Below are 20,743 nucleotides of genomic sequence, written 5' to 3'. Positions count from 1 at the left end.
GAAGAGTGTTGACACAAACATTTACAATTCTTAGTTTATTCCCTCACCCAGGGTGGGAGTATCAACCCATATCAATTACAACTTATCACTTCTTTACTGTACCTCAAGAGATACTCTATAGCAGGGATTCTTAACTGTGATAGGACAGTTTTTTTTTTTTCCCCCAAAAAAGTTCCAAAACACTGGACTAGTCCCACAAAAACAGACCCTCTTTTGCCAATTAGTTAATAATACAGTAGATAATAATTTCTACTATATGTAGGGTAATTTAGTAAGAACTATATAAAAAACTTTCAAATGACGTAATAAAAAATCATCAATAACTTCCAATGTAACTTAAGACATCTTGAAATTTTCTATTCCAAACACACTGACTAAATACATTGTAGTTAATAAGAAAAGAGAATTCTTACTTTGTGTTTATTTATCCGATGTTTGTCTTTTCCTTCTGGGATGCCTTCAATCATATCATTTTCCTCTTCTTCGTCGCTGTCATCAGCATTTTCTAAGAAATTGAATGTCTCAAGAACATCACCAGAAGTCCTGTAAGAGAGGAAAAAGATGAATCAAAATATGCCAGTGATAAATACTTCTTTCCGTCTCCTATTTTTAAACAGTACTTGAAGGTAGTAGACAGATTCAAATTAAAACTTACTTATAATGTATTATCTAAATATTCTACCCAAAAATGAAAGATCATTTATGTTCTACAGTTAAAGATGTTAAGTCTCTATAACAATAATACTTTGAGTAATTACAGCACCAAAGTAAAAACCCTATAGTTACTAGGCAAATGTAGTATTATTTCTCAAAATAAAAGTTATTGTAATTAAGCAACTTGAACTCAGCATTTCTTTTAGCTCTACAACCTTTTGTTTAAGGACTAAAACTGAAGTTTAATTTATGAGGCTACTAAGATTTAAAGTAATGGCAAATCAGACATAGAACATTCCAACCCTTTTCACAGATTTTTCTTACCTACAAAACAAGATTATTAATATACTAAAGAAACACTTTCAAGTGTTTCAAAACCACTCTTACAATTGATTAACAGTCATAATCTATTTTAATCTATTCAGTTCAGTCGCCTCAGTTGCGTCCAACTCTTTGCAACCCCATGAATCGCAGTACGCCAGGCCTCCCTGTCCATCATCAACTTCTGGAGTGCACTCAGACTCAAGTCCATCGAGTCAGTGATGCCATCCAGCCATCTCATCCTCTGTCATCCCCTTCTCCTCCTGCCCCCAATCCCTCCCAGCATCAGAGTCTTTTCCAATGAGTCAACTCTTCGCATGAGGTGGCCCAAGTATTGGAGTTTCAGCTTCAGCATCATTCCCTCCAAAGAAATCCCAGGGCTGATCTCCTTCAGAATGGACTGGTTGGATCTCCCTGCAGTCCAAGGGACTCTCAAGAGTCTTCTCCAACACCACAGTTCAAAAGCATCAATTCTTCGGTGCTCAGCTTTCTTCACAGTCCAACTCCCACATCCATACTATTAAGTCATTTTAAAACTATACTCTGAATTCCTCATCTATGTACAAAAAACAGTTTTCAAATAGTTATTTAAATGTCTAAAAACAGAGGCTGCAACAGAACAGTGAAAGGTTCTGCTGAACATAGTCTCCTCTCACAATGAAAGTCTCAATTCTTCCACTGACTAGCTGCCTGAATTTGGCCATGTCATTTAAACACTGTGGTTTCAATTTCTTTACCAGTGGGAATTAAACTCAGTTCAGTTCAGTCACTCAGTCGTGTCCGACTCTTTGGGACCCCATGAATTGCAGCACACCAGGCCTCCCTGTCCATCACCAACTCCCAGAGTTTACTCAAACTTGTCCATCGAGTCAATGATGGCATCCAGCCATCTCATCCTCTGTCGTCCCCTTCTCCTCCTGCCCCCAATCCCTCCCAGCATCAGAGTCTTTTCCAATCAGTCAACTCTTTGCATGAGGTGGCCAAAGCATTGGAGCTTCAGCATAAGTCCCTCCAATGAACACCCAGGACTGATCTTTAGAATGAACTGCTTGGATCTCCTTGCAGTCCAAGGGACTCTCAAGAGTCTTCTCCAACACCACAGTTCAAAAGCATCAATTCTTCGGCGCTCAGCTTTCTTCACAGTCCAACTCTCACATCCATACATGACCACAGGAAAAACCATAGCCTTGACTAGATGGACCTTTCTTGGCAGTAATGTCTCTGCTTCTGAATATGCTATCTAGGTTGGTCATAACTTTCCTTCCAAGGAGCAAGCGTCTTTTAATTTCGTGGCTGCAGTCACCATCTGCAGTGATTTTGGAGCCCAGAAAAATAAAGTCTGACACTGTTTCCACTGTTTCCCCATCTATTTCCCTTGAAGTGATGGGACCGGATGCCATGATCTTCGTTTTCTGAATGTTGAGCTTTAAGCCAACTTTTTCACTCTTCTCTATCACTTTCATCAAGAGGCTTTTGAGTTCCTCTTCACTTTCTGCCATAAGGGTGGTGTCATCTGCATATCTGAGGTTATTGATATTTCTCCTGGCAATCTTGATTCCAGCTTGTGCTTCTTCCAGCCCAGCATTTCTCATGATGTATTCTACATATAAGTTAAATAAGCAGGGTGACAATAAAAACAGCCTTGACATACTCCTTTTCCTATTTGGAACCAGTCTGTGGTTCCATGTCCAGTTCTAACTGTTGCTTCCTGACCTGCATACAAATTTCTCAAGAGGCAGGTCAGGTGGTCTGGTATTCCCATCTCTTTCAGAATTTTCCACAGTTTATAGTGATCCACACAGTCAAAGGCTTTGGCATAGTCAAAAAAGCAGAAATAGATGTTTTTCTGGAACTCTCTTGCTTTTTCCATGATCCAGCAGATGTTGGCAATTCGATCTCTGGTTCTTCTGCCTTTTCTAAAACCAGCTTGAACATCAGGAAGTTCACAGTTCACATATTGCTGAAGCCTGGCTTGGAGAATTTTGAGCATTACTTTACTAGCGTGTGAGATCAGTGCAATTGTGTGGTAGTTTGAGCATTCTTTGGCATTGCCTTTCTTTGGGATTGGAAGAAAAACTGCCAAAATGCCAGCAAATTTGGAAAACTCAGCAGTGGCCACAGGACTGGAAAAGGTCAGTTTTCATTCCAATCCCAAAGAAAGGGAATTAAACTAGATGATCTCAAATATTCTGACCAATACGATCAGTACATGGTCACAAAAGAATAACAGTCTAAAAGTTAGGTTTCTCCCTCTCTCCCTGACTGGTTCTATTAGTCTAAATTAAGGCTATTATACAATTCAGACTAGATTTTAATAGCACTTTGATATAGGGTCTTAATAGGTCTACTATACTGTGCCTAATGCAGTACACGGTTCAAGGACCCGTATAAAAACTGAATGTAGAAAGATACTTTTTTTTCCAAGTGCAAATCAGTAAGAACAAACAAAAAACTACCATAATAACAAAAAACATAATTTTCAGCTCAACATCAATAATATGTCTCAATATTGGGGGATTAAATAAAAGGCAAAGAAAATATTTGATAAAATCAGCACATCAATGACAGAAAAATTTACGAATCATAAATTTAAGACATGACAGTTTTGTTCTGAACTTTAATAAACTAAGTACTGTCATTTCTTGGATATGAATTCCTGTCTCTAAAATGAGAACTCATGTTTTAGGTTTTTAAAATTGTGTTTGATCACAGCAATACATGCACAAGATTTTAAAAAGTCAAAGAGAGCACAATCAATAAAAGAAATAACTGATGAATCGTTCCAAAATTAAAAACCCTTGCTCTTTGAAAGACACTGCTAAGATAATTTAAAGAAAAGTCTACAGATTGGGAAAATGTATTTGCAAATCACACATTTAATGAAGGACTATATACAGAATACTTAAATCTTGGTATCAAAAAAACAATGAGCATGGAGAGATTATTCAAAAAAATTTGGTAAAAAAAGACACGTGTATGGTATATACAGATGCTCATCATCATTAGTCTTTAGGAAAATGGAAATTAAAGCAACCAGGGATTGTGAAGGGTCTGAAACTTTGCCCCACTTGCAAGCTAATATACTGATACTCTTGAGATGTTTCTTTTTAGCACTCATGATGATGACCCTGTATGGATTTTTTAAAATTAATTTTATAGTGTAACCAGGGAAAAACCCTTTCAATGTGGAAACAAAAATGCTTGGAAATACATTCTGTAAATATATTACGTAATTTTTTTTTAAATTACTACTTTAATAATCCTTTCAACACCATTTTTCCTGTTCTCTCTTTCTGACACTCCTATTCAGATGTTAGCCCTCTAGGACCCATCTTTATATTTTCCTATCTTTTCACTCCTACTTTTGTTTTTTTCCCCTTTGCTCTTTTCTGGGAGAGTCTTTTACCCTTATCATCCAAGTTCTACATAAAGATTATTTAAACCAAACTTTAAAATTTCTATTAGCTCTTTTTTGACTTCTCATCAAACCTTACAAAATAACATCTTACTGTTTTATGGATGTATTATTTTTCTCAGTGCTTACAGAAGAGTAAACTTTTCAAAGTCTTCTCCGAGCTCCTTTTTTTGATTTGGTTCCTTCGGTCTCCAATTTTCACATCAAAGTCTTTCCTTAACCGTTAGCATTTAACAGTGAAGCATAGAAAAGCTAACTGGATATACTGTGTACTTGGGCGAGGCTTGTCAAGTAGCTAGCTTCACGTCTGTGTAAAAGGGCAGAAACCCAAACATTTCATCGGCGGATCCCAACTGTCAGTATCAGAAAGTCTTCTCTACCAGTAATAGATCACACTTCTGCTTGGAAAGGATTTAAGATCAGCTGCCAACATACCAGAAGCCAAGGAGAAGAAAACAAGAGATCTCAGTGCTCAGCTAGATATTTTCAGATCATCCTCCTGTTCTCAACATAGTAGCTCACCCTACAGGTGCCTGACTTCTTAAGAAATCAGAAATCACTGGAATTTGTCAGAAATCAGAATTCACCAGAAAACATACCACCATTCTTTGGGATAGGGGAGGGGTTTTCAAATGGCTACACAGGACAAAAGAGGGAGTTTGATGGGAATTTGCTGTATGTCTCAGGAAACTCCCAACTCTGTGTCAACCTAGAGGGGTGGGATGGAGTGGGAGATAGGAGGGAGGTGCAGGAGGGAGGGAGTATATGTATACGTATGGCTGATTCATGTTGAGGTTTGATAGAAAACAACAGAATTCTGGAAAGGAATTATCCTTCAATTAAAATACAAATTAATTTAAATATATATATATAAATTAAAAAAAAGAGGGAGTTTGAAATTCTTTCATAAATTTGAAACTTGCCTCTTACTTAAAACTTGAAACTAATTATTAATAACTCCCTCTACATCTGACTCCAGACATACCTGATACTGTTAATTCCTTAGCTTTTGTAACTTTACTGGCATTTTGGGACGTGAATTGGCTTGTTTCTTTTCTTTCCAGATTTCAAAATTATTAAGTTCTCCCTATCTAATGGACAGTATATCCTTCTCATTCTTCCTATGTACTCAATTTATTGCTCTTGTATGTTAATGTATCTTTAAAAAGTCTTTAACAAACATCTTAGAGGATTGATAAGGCACGAAAGTAAAATGTCTCTTTAATTCACCATGCTTAAGTGGACATCTACATCTGGAATTTTATAGTTTTTTCTTTGCCAACTATCTGCTTACTATCCTTTTTCATTCTAAAAAGATCATCAACAGAATTTTTAAAATTATATATCCAGATGAAGGGAAAATAGAGTGAAGTCAAGAGTAAGGCTGGTAACTAAAAGGGTAAAAAGGAGTCAGTGCATTTTCTAGAAATGAAGGAACTCCTCAAGTATGGCAAGATGCAGTCAGAATAAAAAGAAAGAGCACAACTACTAGAGGTTGAAAGGTAAATCAGAGCATACTATTTCTAACAATATGGCCTACAATTTATTATTTTTCTACTGTTGAACATGAAGACTGGTTCAAATTTTTACTGTTATAAGTAAGAATATGATAGATATGTTTTTGTTGGTATCTCTATCAATATATTAGATCATATTTCTTAGAATTTTAAAAGGCCCTGATGCTAGCTGAACCATACACACCTACATTAATACAGACTTGCAATATATTAGGCTGGTACAAACATAATTGCAGTTTTTGCACTATTGAAATTTGCCATCTGATACTGGAATACATCCTTAAATGAATGAGGTTACGTTTTACATCATTTTAATGTGCATTTTTGCTAATGACATAAAATGCTGTTTTTTATTTATTTTAGACTATGGGAATAATGTTAAGACAAAAAAGCAAGTCTGAGCAATTTTCTTATTCAAATAGGCCATAAAACAGCAGAGACAACTCACAACAACAATGCATTTGGCCCAGGAACTGATAACAAATGTCCAGTGCAGCAGTGGTTCAAGAAGTTTTGCAGGGAGACGACGGCCTTGAAGATGAGAGGAGTAGTGGCCAGCCATCAGAAGCTAACAGTGACCAACTGAGAGCATCAGAGCTGACCCTCTTAAACTACACAAGAACCTGCCAATGAAAGCAACGTCAACCATTCTATGGTCGTTTGGCACTTGAAGCAAATTGGAAAGGTAAAAGAACTCGATTAAATGGGTGCCTCATGAGCTGACTAGAGATTTTTAAAAATCATCCTTTTAAAGTGTTGTCTTCTCTTATTCTACTCAACAGCGAACCATTTCCTGATCAGATTGTGACGTGACAAAAGCGGATTTTATACGACAGGCAACAACCAGCTAAAGTGGGTGGACTGAGAAGAAGCTCTTAACCGCTTACCAAAGCCAAACTTGTACCAAAAAAGGGTCATGGTCACTCTCTGGTGGTCTGCTACAGGTCTGATCCACTACAGCTTTCTGAATCCTGGCGAAATCATTACATCTGAGAAGTCTGCCCGGCAAATTGATGCAATACACAGTAAACTTCAATGTCTGCAGCTGACACTGGTCAACAGAAAGGGCCCAATTCTTCTCCACAACACCTTACTGCACGCTGCACAACCAACGTCTCAAAAATGGAACAAACTGGTCTACGAAGTTTTGCCTCATTTGCCACAATCACTTGACCTCTTGACTACCACTACCGACTATTACGTCTTCAAGCATCTTGACAACTTTTTGAGGGAAAACACTTCCACAACCAGCAGGATGTAGAAAATTGCTTTCCAATAGTTTGTTGAATCCCCAAACACAGATGTTTAAGCTACAGGAGTAAACAACCTTATTTCTCGTTGACAAAAATGTGTTTAGTGTAATGGTTCCTTTTTGATTAATAAAGATGCGTTTGAGCCTAGTTATAGTAATTTAAAATTCACGGTCCAAAATTACAATTATTTTTGCACCAAAAAGACTCTTGAGAGTCCCTTGGACTGCAAGGAGATTCAACCAGTACATCCTAAAGGATATCAGTCCTGGGTGTTCGCTGGAAAGGACTGATGTTGAAGCTGAAACTCCAATACTTTGGCCACCTCATGCGAAGAGCTGACTCATTGGAAAAGATCCTGATGCTGGGAAAGATTGAGGGCAGGAGCAGAAGGGGACGACAAGAGGATGAGATGGTTGGATGGCATCACTGACTCGATGGACATGGGTTTGGGTGGACTCCGGGAGTTGGTGATGGACAGGGAGGCCTGGCGTGCTGCAGTTCATGGGGTCGCAGAGAGTCGGACACGGCTAAGCAACTGAACTGAACTGAGCTGAATACAAGTATACTCATTAAGAAGGAAATTGGCCTTGATTAACAACAATTATCACCTAAAAGTCTGTGGACAGATAAAAGGATAAGAAAAATGTGGTACATTCAGTCAACAAATTATTATTTAGATATAAAAAAGAAAATCCTTGGCAGAAATGAAACCAACATTGTAAAATAATTATCCATCAATTAAAGAAAAGTTTGCAAATAAATAAAATCCTTACTGACAGCAGAACAATGTTAAAAAAGAAGAAAATCTTGTCATATGCTACATGAATGAACCTTTAGGACATCACGCTAAGTGAAATAAGCCAGACACAGAAAGATAAATACTGTGTGTCTCCACTTACATACTTAAAGTAGTCACTCACAGAAAAAGTCAAATGGTGGTTCCCAGGTACTAGGGGGAGGAGGAAATAGGGAGTTGCTATTTAATGAGAATGGAGTTTTAGTCATGCAAGATGAAAAGCTTCTAGAGAAGTGCTCTACAATACTGTGCTTACATAGTTAACAACACTGCACCGTGCACTTAAAAATTTTTAAGGCAGATCTCATGTTATGTGCTTTTTTCCACAACAGAAAACAAAAAACTATTAATCTTGTAAAGGTAAGAAGCTTTACAAGGAGAAGATATAGTCTGCTATGGATCTTTAACTCAGATTCAGGTGTGATAAACTAAACAGCATTCCCAAGTATTTATAAATCCTATTAACTACTTAACCTGGTTAACTGGCAAATTTAGTTTTTAAAACGCATAGCAATATCCTTGCTTTTTCTCATATGCTATGAAAACTCTTGATTCCTGAAATCCAGAGTAAAGACAATAAGGACTCTATTAGATGTCAAATTGTTTTTATTACAGACCTTACTTCTCAGAAATAAAATCCCAAAACTAAAGGCTTATGTTAACCTAAAAGTTATCAACATAATATCACGATATATATCTAAGGTATGAAGTAATGCTAGTTTATAAACTGTACATACTATTTTCTTAAGCTCTACATGAACTAGTTTTATTTTTTCCATTCTCCTTTTCTTTGTCCTTCTGACCTATGAAATTCAAGGTAATATCTAATGGTAGAAAATGAAAAAAGTTCCACTTGTTTGACTATTTGCATTTATTATATCTGTACTATAATCAAAAGTATATCTGGTAGACGTGTTGATGAGAATGTAGAGAAACTGGAATTCTTATACATTTCTGGTGGTAATGCACAATAGTCCAGCCACTTTGGAAAAGAATTTGGAAATTCACCAAAAAGGTAAACACAGAGTTATTGTATGACTTAGCAATTCAACTCCTAGGTATAAACCCAAGAGACCTGAAAACATATGTCCACATTTCCAGACTGATGTTCAAAGCAGCATTATTCATTATTCCAAAATGTGGAATCAACAGACAAGCCCATCAGCTGGACAAAGAATAGATAAACAAAATGTGATATATCCACAGAAAAGAGTATTGGCAATGAAAGAAATGAATTACTGACACACGCTGTAGCATGGATTTTAAAAACACTATGCTAACGGAAAGTAGCTACTCACAAAATAACTATTTACATAAAATATCTAGAATAGGCAAATCTACAGAGACAAAGTAGATTAATGGTTGCCTAGGACTGGTGAGTGAGAGGTATACAAGAAAGATGGGGAGTGGCAGCTAATGAGTACGAGGTTTCTTTATGGAGCAATGAAAATTTTCAAAACTTAGATTATGGTGATGGCTGAATAACTGTGAACACTCTAAAAACTACATCCTTTAATGGGTGAAATTTATGGCAGGTGAATTGTATCTTAATAATTAAAAATTTAAACTAGATCTGGAAGCTTTCTGAGCCCAAACACAATGCAAAGCCTTGTTTCTTTCAAAACAGTGACTGAACAATCATTACTATTCTAATCACAGAGTAGTATTAAAATTTATTGAAAACACTCTAACAAAAATCTAAAAATCAAGATGTTCAAAATAACTCTAAATTACATGAAATCACTCTTAAGTTTTAATTTTTCACCTATTTCAGATATTTCAGTCATTCTCTTGGCATCAAAACTTCAAGATACATAAATTTTACAAGTGCCCAAATAAAAAGTTTATTTGTCCATGATGCCATTTAGGAAAAAACATTTTAAATCTGAACTTTTTTAAAGAACATTTTTTAACTTTTACACATTTCTTTTAAAAACATCTATTTATTTATTTGGCTGTGCCAGGTCTTAGTTGCAGCATGCAAACTTTTTGTTGTGGCATGTGGGATCTAGTTCCGTGACTAGGGATCAATCCCAAGGCTCCCTGCATTGGGATTATGGAGATTTAGCTACTGGATCATCAAGGATGAGCCTCTGCATGCTTTAAAAATTGTTAACAATAGTAACAAAAAGCTCAAGAGATTCATAATACCTGTTATACAAATAATGTTAACCTATGCACTGAAGAATTGATGCTTTCGAATTGCGGTGCTGGAGAAGACTCTTGAGAGTCCCTGAGATAGCAAGGAGATCAAAACAGTCTTTCCTAAAGGAAACCAACCCTGAATATTCAATGGAAGAACTGATGCTGAAGCTCCAATACTTTGGCCACCTGATGCCAAGAGTCGACTCAGTGGAAAACATTCTGATGCTGGGAAAAATTGAGGGCAGGAGAAGAAGGGGGCAACAGAGGATGAGAATGCAGATGGCATCAATGACACAAAGAACATGAGTTCGAGCAAGCTCCAGGAGACAGTGAAGGACAGGGAAGCCTGGCGTAGTGCAATCCATGGAGTTGCAAAAAGTTGGACACAACTCAGCGACTGAGCAACAACAAATAAGTATAGTTCATACCTTTTGATTTCTTGTCCTTTTTGCTTAGGAGATTCACCTCCATTCAGGATCTGTTCTAAATTCTTTGTCTCTACTGATCCATTTGGTTCTGAATTGGACAGTCCAAGTAATGATCTTACCCGCTGAGATCGTACATCTAATATTGTATCTGTATAACCTACTTCCTGAAGATATCTGTAAGAGAAAATTAAAAATATTAAATCCCATAATTTATTAATACCTGCAAACTTGTTAAATGAAAATTACATCAAAGGGTTTTAGAAAAATCCATAATACTCTAAAATATACTCTTCCTTTCCCTAATACCTTTCTTCTCTATAAACTAGTTCCAGTTTTTTTTGTTTTTTTTTTTCCTAAAAGGGCTGATTACAAACCAAAATTTAATTGAGAAAGCATATAGATGGCTAATACTAATTAAGGGCCAATCATCCTGAGGCCTAAAAAGCTCTAAACCTTTTAGGAGCCGATTATATATATTACTCAAAAAAGAAAAAAAAAAAATCCAGAAAGTTGTAAAAGATGAATAGAACTAAACCTCTGAACAATGATAGGCCACCTTGAAAGCTTGGCTCTTAGTGAGAGGTTAATGGATGGTTCAGTTCTCCTTCTAAGATCTATGATCTCATTGCAGTCCTATAGACCTGTGGTTTTCAAACTTTCCTTCTTAGCTAAACCAGGTTACCTAACAAGGACCTACTATGAGACCTAAAATATATATAATGGGTAATGAATGAGCTTGTGTGACAAATTTTAAAATTTCTTACCAAAGTACTGATACTTGACAGGCTAAAGGAAGATGTTAAAAAGAAGCCTTATATATTACTGACAAAATAACAAAACATTTTTAAGTGAAAGCTAAAGACAGGGAGACTGGTTAGGACACTACCAGAGCAAGAACTAAAACTGGAGAGAGAAAAAAATGTGAGAAAAATAAGATAAAATCCAAGTAACCTGCTACAAAAGTAAATATAGCAGTAAATTAAGATGAGAATTTTGGAAATTTTTTCAGGTTTCCAGCTGAGATGACTGAATGGTGATTCTATTCAATAAAATGAATAATAAAGGGCCAGAATCTGGTTTTACAGGTTACCCATCAAATAACCATGTAGTAGATATCAAAGTGATAACATTTATTAGGTACAGTGATAAGAAAGGTCAAAAGCTCAGAAAAGAATGGACTGGGTGTACAGATTTGGGAGTCATTAGTGTTTGGTGATATTTGAAGCCATGAATTTAAATGAAGTTACCCAGAGAAAAAGCACAAATAAAAACAGAAAGCTTGGGGACAAAAACAGCTAAAGTACTGGAAAAGTAAGAAAACCACAAAGAAAAATTAAAGCAAAGAATATGAGAAATTAGGGTTAAAAAAAAACAGCAAAGAGTAATTTCATGAAAGTAAGAAAAACCGAGTTTCAAAATGAAATGAGGAAAAAAAAAAAAAAAAAGAAATGAGGAATTTATGTCAAGTATTTCCAAAGGATCAAATGAACAAAAGGGTCTCATAAATATGTTTGTGATAGAAGCTTCAGGGAAATTCAAAAATGGTAAACTAGCTGAGAAATAAACAAGGAAGACTATTCACATAAACTATTTTTAGAAAAAGGTAAGAAGAGATAGACTATAAAGCCAGACAATGGGATTACGCATTTATGAGAGAAATTCCGTGTACCTGTTTTGCCTCGAGCCGTCAAACTCTTCTAAAAAATGTGATCATTTTTTGGGGAAAAAAAACCCCTCCACATGCTAACCATGTGGTCTTAACAGGCCATCAAAATCCTAAACAAACCAGGTAAAAATAACTGACTTGGTAGTTATTCAATCAAGTGAAGACAAATTTAATCCTCAGAAAGTATTCTGAATAAAACAAGGGATCCTCTGTCATCTGGAGAGAAGTGGTTTTCAGGAGCAAAGAATAAAACTAATACACAGAGGAGTAGAGCACCAAAGAATTTAAGATATATTATCCTGGGTGCTCCAAAGAATTTAAGATATCAAATTCTTTAGAACACCAAAGAATTTAAGATAAATATCCTGGGTGCTCCACTCCCTGAGAAATCCTCAAGTGCTGCTCCAGCTCTTGTGTTCCCGAATCTTAGTTAATCAGCACTTCCCTTAACTCAGCTAGCTTATCCTAGCATCCTTCCAAGCAATAATCTGTTTTTATTAAAACTTGAATTTTAGTCACCAAGAGTTCAGATTGATAAAAATTTCTTTGAATAGAACATTAGAAACTGAGATTATAAATAAGAGATTTAAATACATTTACAGAAAGAAAAGCAAGAAGTGAAGAGTTCTCACCTGATAGCCTTCATACTTTCAGTGAAGTAGAACCTAAGGTGCTCTAATGAGAGTAAGGAACAATGGGTTGAGATGCAGTGCAAGTTTAGGAGGGCAAACTGAGGGCAACAGAAGCAAGAGATGACAAGGAATATGGAAAAAGGCTCTATGAAATGTGTGGACAGAAAACCATGCATGTGTAATGGCATTCACACAATTCTATGACTTTTCTCCAAGAATTAATTAGAAGCAGATGCAATAGATAGTATGACTGAACTAGGGCTGAAATCCTGCAGGTAGGTATAGTAAAATGACTGGTGGGATGAGGAGGGGTAATGAGTGGGCAGCAAGAAAGCTAAGGGTACTGGCAAAAGGGTAAAGGATCATGGGGTCAAAGTAGGAGCTAACGAAGTAACAAAAGGAAAGAAAAAATCCTACCGCAAGAAAAAAACAAAATCAAACCAACCACTGGTAGAGGAGATATGGAAAATGAAGCAGTCAAGATCAGATCAGAGGGCAAATAACAGGGGAACCAGATTAAGAGAAGTGGAATACGAACTGTCAGATCATTCCAGAGGTAAAACAGTTATAGGTTGTAATAAGACCAAGGGTCTGACCACACTTTACTGGGTTACTGAAGCAAAGGTAAAGATATCTAGGGTTGAGAAGGGTGAATAATTACAAATTACCTAAGATTTCAGTTGCATTCAAGTACCAAAGTTTTCAAAACACAAGGGAAAACATCAAATAAATCTTTGTTTTATTTATTCTAATTGATAAATAGTAAAAAGATTTGCCACAGAAGTACTTCTAATAGAGCAAAGAATTAAAACATCAATAATGTTCCTCAAAAATTCAAGTAAATTTAGTAAGCGAGCCAGTGCTGAAAAGTTTCTGACAACAATTCCTTCTCTAAACCAGTCACAATCTCACTTAAAACCAAATATGTGAATTTTGCAGTGACAGGAATGAGTTGTGTAAGTATGAATCCCTATTGTTTCTGACATTCTATTCCACAAATAAGAAAATAAGATCATTCTGAGAAATGTTTCAAGAAACATTCAGAGGATGCAAACTTTAAAAAGATTCAAAATCTAACAAAACAAGAAAAAATATGAGAGCTATACACATTGTCTCACTATCATTAAATAATTTTCACTTGCCAAGTGACTAAGTAAACACTTTCATACCTAAATCCTTAAAGCTGAAAATGAAGCATTACTCACTGTCTTAACAGTTGTCTGCCTTGCTTCCACGTTAACTGGCTATTTTGAGGTGCTGTGGGAGCCTCTGTGTCTTTGGTTTCTTCTAAAAATTAATAACAACAACAAAACAAGTTTCATACATGTTACTTCAACTCCTGATAATGCTGCCGAAGTTATCATAAAGTCCCACAAAAATATAGCAAAATATTTTACAAAGGATATAAGAAAATTAACTTTTATTGAGTGTCTACTGTGAGTTATTTGTTTTAAGTGTTTATCCTGACAGCCCAAACACTTAAGCACCATTCTCCTTGTTTTAAAATTGGGAAAAGCCAAGTGTATATTAACTATTACTATAAGAAATTAAAAAAACAAAAGCCCAGGATTTGAAATATTATTAAAATCAATTTTTTAACTACCAGAATTCTGCTGATTTGAATGCTTCTGAAATTAAAAATATTTGCTATTTACATAAATCAACACTGTTAAGAAATTGGGGTGTGTGTGTGTGTGTGTGTGTGTGTGTGTGTGGGTGTGTGTGTATATATATATATAAAATGAGTAACTTAGAGTTTGTATCAGTAGATGCTAAGTCTACATACAAGACTCAATACAGTCAGTTTCATTTTTAGAACTAAAAGTTAAACCAGAAAACATTTTTACTGTATGTAAAAAGTCATATTTTATTCTCAGGTAACCAAGTGTATACATTAAAAAAGAGTTTAATGAATAGTATAACTTCAGATGAGTTAACTTCTCAACAAGTATCTCCAGAGTGGTTCTTAAAACTTCATTGGCACTAATGATATAGAAATATTTTCCTGTAATTTCCCACTATAAAAATGAAGATAAAGCAAGAATATAGGGCCATACATGACAAGCACTCACAGTGAATGTTAAAAACTCTTGCCATGGCTTACTGTCATTAGTCTCCTAGACTCCTCAGAGTCATGTGAACAAATAGCTATTCGCAGGAATTCAAATATTCTTTGAAGGCATAACTTCTCTAGCCCTAACAATTCATTATTAGTATCTTCTCATTCCTCCCCTATATGTAGAAATATCTATAATTTCTAGAATTATCTCCTTCTTATAGCCATTTTTTATGACTTTTTCCTACTTATACCATTTTATTTTTAAATCACGTACAACATAAAATCATTGGCCAAAAGAATACGTTTTAAAAAAGAATGTAATTGACCCGAACCCCATCATTGAGAGTGTTAATATTTGAGATTTTCTTATTCCATATTTTCCATCTGAAGATAACATAGGTGAGCTTCTCCTCTCCTTAAATTAAAAAAAAAGCGTGACCTGAACTGCACTACAAGTTCCTTTTAACATTTTAATAGACTTAAACACTGTATCCCAATAAATACAGATTAACATCACATAATTATATAATATTCTATAGAAAGTATATACCTATTTAACCAGTCCCTTAATGTTGAAATTTGGCTCCAGTTTTCACTGTTGCTAAAGGATATTCTTGAAGTACACTTAAGCATATACAGTTCAATGAATTTTTGAACACACCCATGTAACCAGTATGGAAATTAAGAAACAAACACCATCAGTTCAGTTCAGTTCAGTCATGTCTGACTCTTTGCGACCCCATGAACTGCAGCACGCCAGGCCTCCCTGTCCATCACCAACTCCCAGAGTTCACTCAAACTCATGTCCATCGAGTCAGTGATGCCATTCAGCCATCTCATCCTCTGTCGTCCCCTTCTCCTTCTGACTCCAATCCCTCCCAGCATCAGAGTCTTTTCCAATGAGTCAACTCTTTGCATGAGGTGGCCAAAGTACTGGAGTTTCAGCTTCAGCATCACTCCTTCCAGAGAAATCCCAGGACTGATCTCCTTTAGAATGGACTGGTTGGATCTCCTCGCAGTCCAAGGGACTCTCAAGAGTCTTCTCCAACAACACAGTTCAAAAGCATCAATTCTTCGGCGCTCAGCTTTCTTCACAGTCTAATTCTCACATCCATACATGACCACTGGAAAAACCATAGCCTTGACTAGACGGACCTTTGTTGGCAAAGTAATGTCTCTGCTTTTGAATATGTCATCTAGGTTGGTCATAACTTTCCTTCCAAGGGAGTAAGCGTCTTTTAATTTCGTGGCTGCAGTCACCATCTGCAGTGATTTTGGAGCCCCCAAAAATAAAGTCTGACACTGTTTCCACTGTTTCCCCATCTATTTCCCATGAAGTGATGGGACCAGATGCCATGATCTTCCTTTTCTGAATGTTGAGCTTTAAGCCAACTTTTTCACTCTCCTCTTTCACTTTCATCAAGAGGCTTTTTAGTTCCTCTTCACTTTCTGCCATAAGGGTGGTGTCATCTGCATATCTGAGGTTATTGTTATCTCTCCCGGCAATCCTGATTCCAGCTTGTGCTTCTTCCAGTCCAGCATTTCTCATGATGTACTCTGCATATAAGTTAAATAAGCAGGGTGACAATATACAGCCTCAGCACCCCAGAAAACTTTCATCATGCTCTTTTCCAACTCACTATATACTCCTTAGAAAGTATCAACACTACCCTGGTTTCTCAGCACAGGTTAACTTTTGAATTTGATATATATGGAACCATTTATATCAATTTTCAAAATTTTATGTGATCTGCTCATGTTGTCAAGTTTGCTGTTCATTTGCTAAGTCCTGTCCAACTCTTTGCAACTCCATCGACTGCAGCACGCCAGGCTACTCCATTTTCCACTATCTCCCAGAATTTGCTCAAATTCATGTCCACTGTGTTAGTGACACTATCTAACCATCTTGTTCTCCCCTTTCGTCTTTTGCCTTCAATCTTTCCTAGCATCAGGGTCTTTTACAATGAGTCAGATCTTTTACAATGAGTCAGCTCTTCACATCAGGTGGCCGAAGTATTATAGCTTTAGCATCAGTTCTTTCAGTGAATATTTAGGGTTGATTTCCTTCAAGGACTGACTGGTTTAATCTCCTTGCAACCCAAGGGAGATGCTCAAGAGTCTTCTCCAGCACAAAAACATCAATTCTTTAGTACTCAGCCTTCTTTATGGTCCAACTCACATCCGTACATGACTACTGGAAAAATCACAGCCTTGACTACATGGTCTAAAGAGTCAAAGAAGAGAGTGAAAAAACTGGCTTGAAACTCAACATTAAAAAAACTAAGATCACAGCATCTGGTCCCTTCACTTCATGGCAAACAGAAGGGGAAAAAGTGGAAGCTGTCAGGTTTGTTGTTGTTGTTCGGTAGCTAAGTTGTGGCCGACTCTGCAACTCCAAGGAGTGCAGCACCGCAGGCTTCCCTGTCCTTTATTATCTCCCAGAATTTGCTCAAATTCATGTCCACTGAGTCAGTGATACTATTTAACCATCAGTTTGATTATAATTTATTTACTTTTCTTGCTAAATAACATTTTCTTACAATAAAATACCACAATATACTTATCTATCCTATCAATAGAGAACATGAGTGGTTTCTAGTTTTTTACTATTAAAAGTAATAATACTATGAACATTCTTACACAAGCCTTGTGATGAATATTTCAAGGAGTGGAATTACTGTACCACAGGACATGCGTGTGTTCCCTTTAGCAATACAGTTTTATCTTCCACTTTTCAAAGCTTTATGTCACTTCACTTTTTTCTTGTTTAAAGATTTACTTCTGGTTGTGCGGGGGTCTTCATCACTGTACACGGACAGGCTCTCTCTAGTTGCAGCGAGTGGGGGCTACTCTTCACTGTGGTGCTCGGGCGTCTCTTGTTGCAGAACACAGGCCACAGGCGCATGGGTTTCAGTAGTTGCAGTGTGGGGGCTCAGTACTTGTGGCACATGGGCTCAGTGGCTGTGCAGCATGTGGTAATTTCCCAGACCAGGGATGGAACCCATGACCCCTGCGCATTGGCAGGCAGATTCTCAACCAGCTAGACCGCCAGCAAAGCTCTCACATCACTTTTTTGAAAGACCTGCATGTAATACCTGTTTTCACTAGCCTAACTGAAAAAAAAAAAACTCAGAGACCTTTTTCACTTTTTATGAAAACAGGTTAGAAAGAAAAACAGCCTCTTGATTTGTTTTGCAGTGAGCTGTTGAAAAATGGCAGCACGCACCCACAAGCAGCAGGAGAGGCACCACCAAGCTCCATATTGAGCCCCACATCTGTGCTTTATCTTCATTTATTTTGTGCACCATTAGCAAGATGTGTCCAAAGGCAAATTACGCCTTTGCCTTGTGTCACCTTGGCTTATGAATGGGAATGTTCTACTTTTGGATAGTGGGGGCAATTTGTATTGACATCACTTTCAGAGCAGTTTTATCAATTTAGAATTCCAATACCAGTAGGTGCAAAATTCCTGGCTGATCCACACCCTCAGCAACACTGAAAAAAAAAAAGACATTTTTTCTCCTTTCACCATTGTGATAGGTAATGTATTGTGGTTTTAAGTTGCATTTCCTCAATAACTAATACATTTGAGCATCATTTCATATACTTACTGGCCATTTCTTTTATTAGTGACTTTTCAAGTCTTTTGTCCCTATTTCTACTGTTGTAGATTTTTCCCCAAAATGGAGGGAAATAGGAGTTCTCTACATAACTGGATACATATTCTTTTATAGGGTTAAGTTTAGGATATACGTATTGGTATTACTTGGACAAGTGTATAAAAACACACACATCTTGTACTTCTTTCAAAACAATATTTTGTACATCTTCCTTTAACATTTTGATTTAAGTATAAGAAAGGCAATACTGATTCAATGTTTATCTCTATCTATATACTTTGACATAAAGAATTTTGTCCTGTTGTTGGCATGGTGTATTTTTGCCCATTCCTTTGTCTGTCTTCCACTAAACATCCTGAGTAGCTTTTCTACATCAGTAAAAATAATTTGTTATCATTGTGGCTCCTATAAATAAAATACTTGGATGCTATTTTATTCTTCAATTTAAGGAAGTTTTAATAGTTAAGTTTACATTGGGAGGTCCCCTGCAGAAGGGAAAGGCTACCCACTCTAGTATTCTGGCCTGGAGAATTCTATGGACTTTATAGTCCATAGGGTTGCAAAGAGTCAGACACGACTGAGCCACTTTCACTTTATACAGATAAAAACAGATGTGTCTTTATCCTATATCTGCTGTGGGCAGGAGAGATTATCTGCTAATGACTTGACTTCATACAAACTTGCACCAAAACCAGTTAGTCAACTGTGATTCTAGCTCTAGGAACAATGGGGCTGCAACTAGCCTCTTCACATTTACACAGACCAAGTGAGAAGAACAGTCCTCAAGTTATAGAAAGCAGGGGATTTCCTGGCAGTCCAGGTAATTGGCTAGGACTCAGCACTTCCACTGCCAGGGCCCAGGATCAATACCTGGTTGGGGAACTAATCCTGCAAGCCACACAACACAGAACAGGCAAAACAAAACAGAAAGTGACTGCTTATTTTCTGACTACTCTAGCCATATTAGAAAAAAAATGAGATAAAGGAAAGCTATGAAGGCATTGGGTTTCCTCTGTCCTGAACCACTGTACTCCCTCAAACTATGGAGGACTGCTATAGTAAAGAAAGTATTACTGAAAATATACAGGTTTTACATCTTATATCACTTACTGTTGCTTTTCCAAGGAAGACGTAATCTTGTCCCTGACTCATCAGTGAGTCTTCATAACCACTTAAAAGCTAGATCAAAGGAAAACCATGCCACTACTATCTTGCTCTCTTAATTTTATATATGACAACAACTAGGAAAATAAGTGTGTGTGTCTCTGTTAGTCACTCAATTGTGTCTGACTCTGTGACCCCATGAACTATATATAGCCTGCCAGGCTCCTGTGTCCATGGAATTCTCCAACAATACTGGAGTAGGTTGCCATTCCCTTCTCCAGGGGATCTTCCCAACCCAGGGACTGAACCCGGGTTGACTGCACTGCAGGCAAGTTCTTTACTATCTGAGCCATCAGGGAAGACAGGAAGATACAGTGTGGTGCTAAAACTGGTAAGTGGAGAAGACCTAAAAATAAATCAACTACAGATTATACATATAGGGTGTTTCTGCCAAGTTTTTTTAAGTACTTAATATTAAAGTAAAAGCCAATAAGCTAAATTTTTACAAATCTAACTGTAAAAATAAAAATTCATACTTTTCTTATTTTCCTTATTAAATAAGCTTTAACTTCATTAGGTATGAAAGCAACTATAATTTTCCTGGTGGCTCAGTGATAAAGAATCCACCTACAATGCAGGAGACTTACAGAATATGCAGGTCTGACCTCTGGGTCAGGAAGATCCTCTGGAGTAGGAAATGGCAACCCACTCCAATATTCTTGCCTGGGAAATCCCATGGGCAGAGGAGCCTGGTGGGCTCAATCCACGGTGTCACAAAAGACTTGGATATGACTGAGTGACTAAACAACAACAAGGCAACTATAGAAGAAGAAAATTTGTATATTCAAATGAAGACCTATTTTTTCCTTATCTTAGTAACCAGCAGTCAAGAACAGTATAGAATTCAGTTTGTTTGCACTAGCAAAATGCATATATAAATACGCTCTCTCTCTATATATATATATCATAAAGTATTCCCCAATATTATATAAATCAAAATATTTGTTCCTTATTAAACTTTTAGTCTACTCAAATTGTAATCATAGAGAACCCTAAAATTAACACTGAACTGTTAGCCTTTTCTTATATCCAGCTTTTCTCTTCCCTGCATAATTGTTCATCACAGTCTACTC

General features: G+C 36.7%; 1 protein-coding gene across 4 annotated transcripts in view; it reads right to left on the bottom strand.

Annotated features, from left to right (window-relative positions):
• STRN3 (striatin 3) overlaps positions 1-20,743 on the bottom strand; it is a 105,907-nt gene that overhangs the window by 38,516 nt on the left and 46,648 nt on the right. For all 4 annotated transcript variants that reach the window (XM_025271507.3, XM_025271508.3, XM_025271509.3 and 1 more), the window contains exons 4-6: positions 14,033-14,114; positions 10,530-10,703; positions 414-543 (exon numbers count right to left, since the gene is read on the bottom strand). In XM_025271507.3, coding sequence (XP_025127292.1) covers positions 414-543; positions 10,530-10,703; positions 14,033-14,114 — 386 coding nt within the window. The remainder of the gene's footprint in view (positions 1-413; positions 544-10,529; positions 10,704-14,032; positions 14,115-20,743) is intronic.

Source organism: Bubalus bubalis, chromosome 20, assembly GCF_019923935.1.
Source record: "Bubalus bubalis isolate 160015118507 breed Murrah chromosome 20, NDDB_SH_1, whole genome shotgun sequence".
NCBI lineage: Eukaryota > Metazoa > Chordata > Mammalia > Artiodactyla > Bovidae > Bubalus > Bubalus bubalis.
This window is presented reverse-complemented; position numbering and strand designations above follow the sequence as displayed.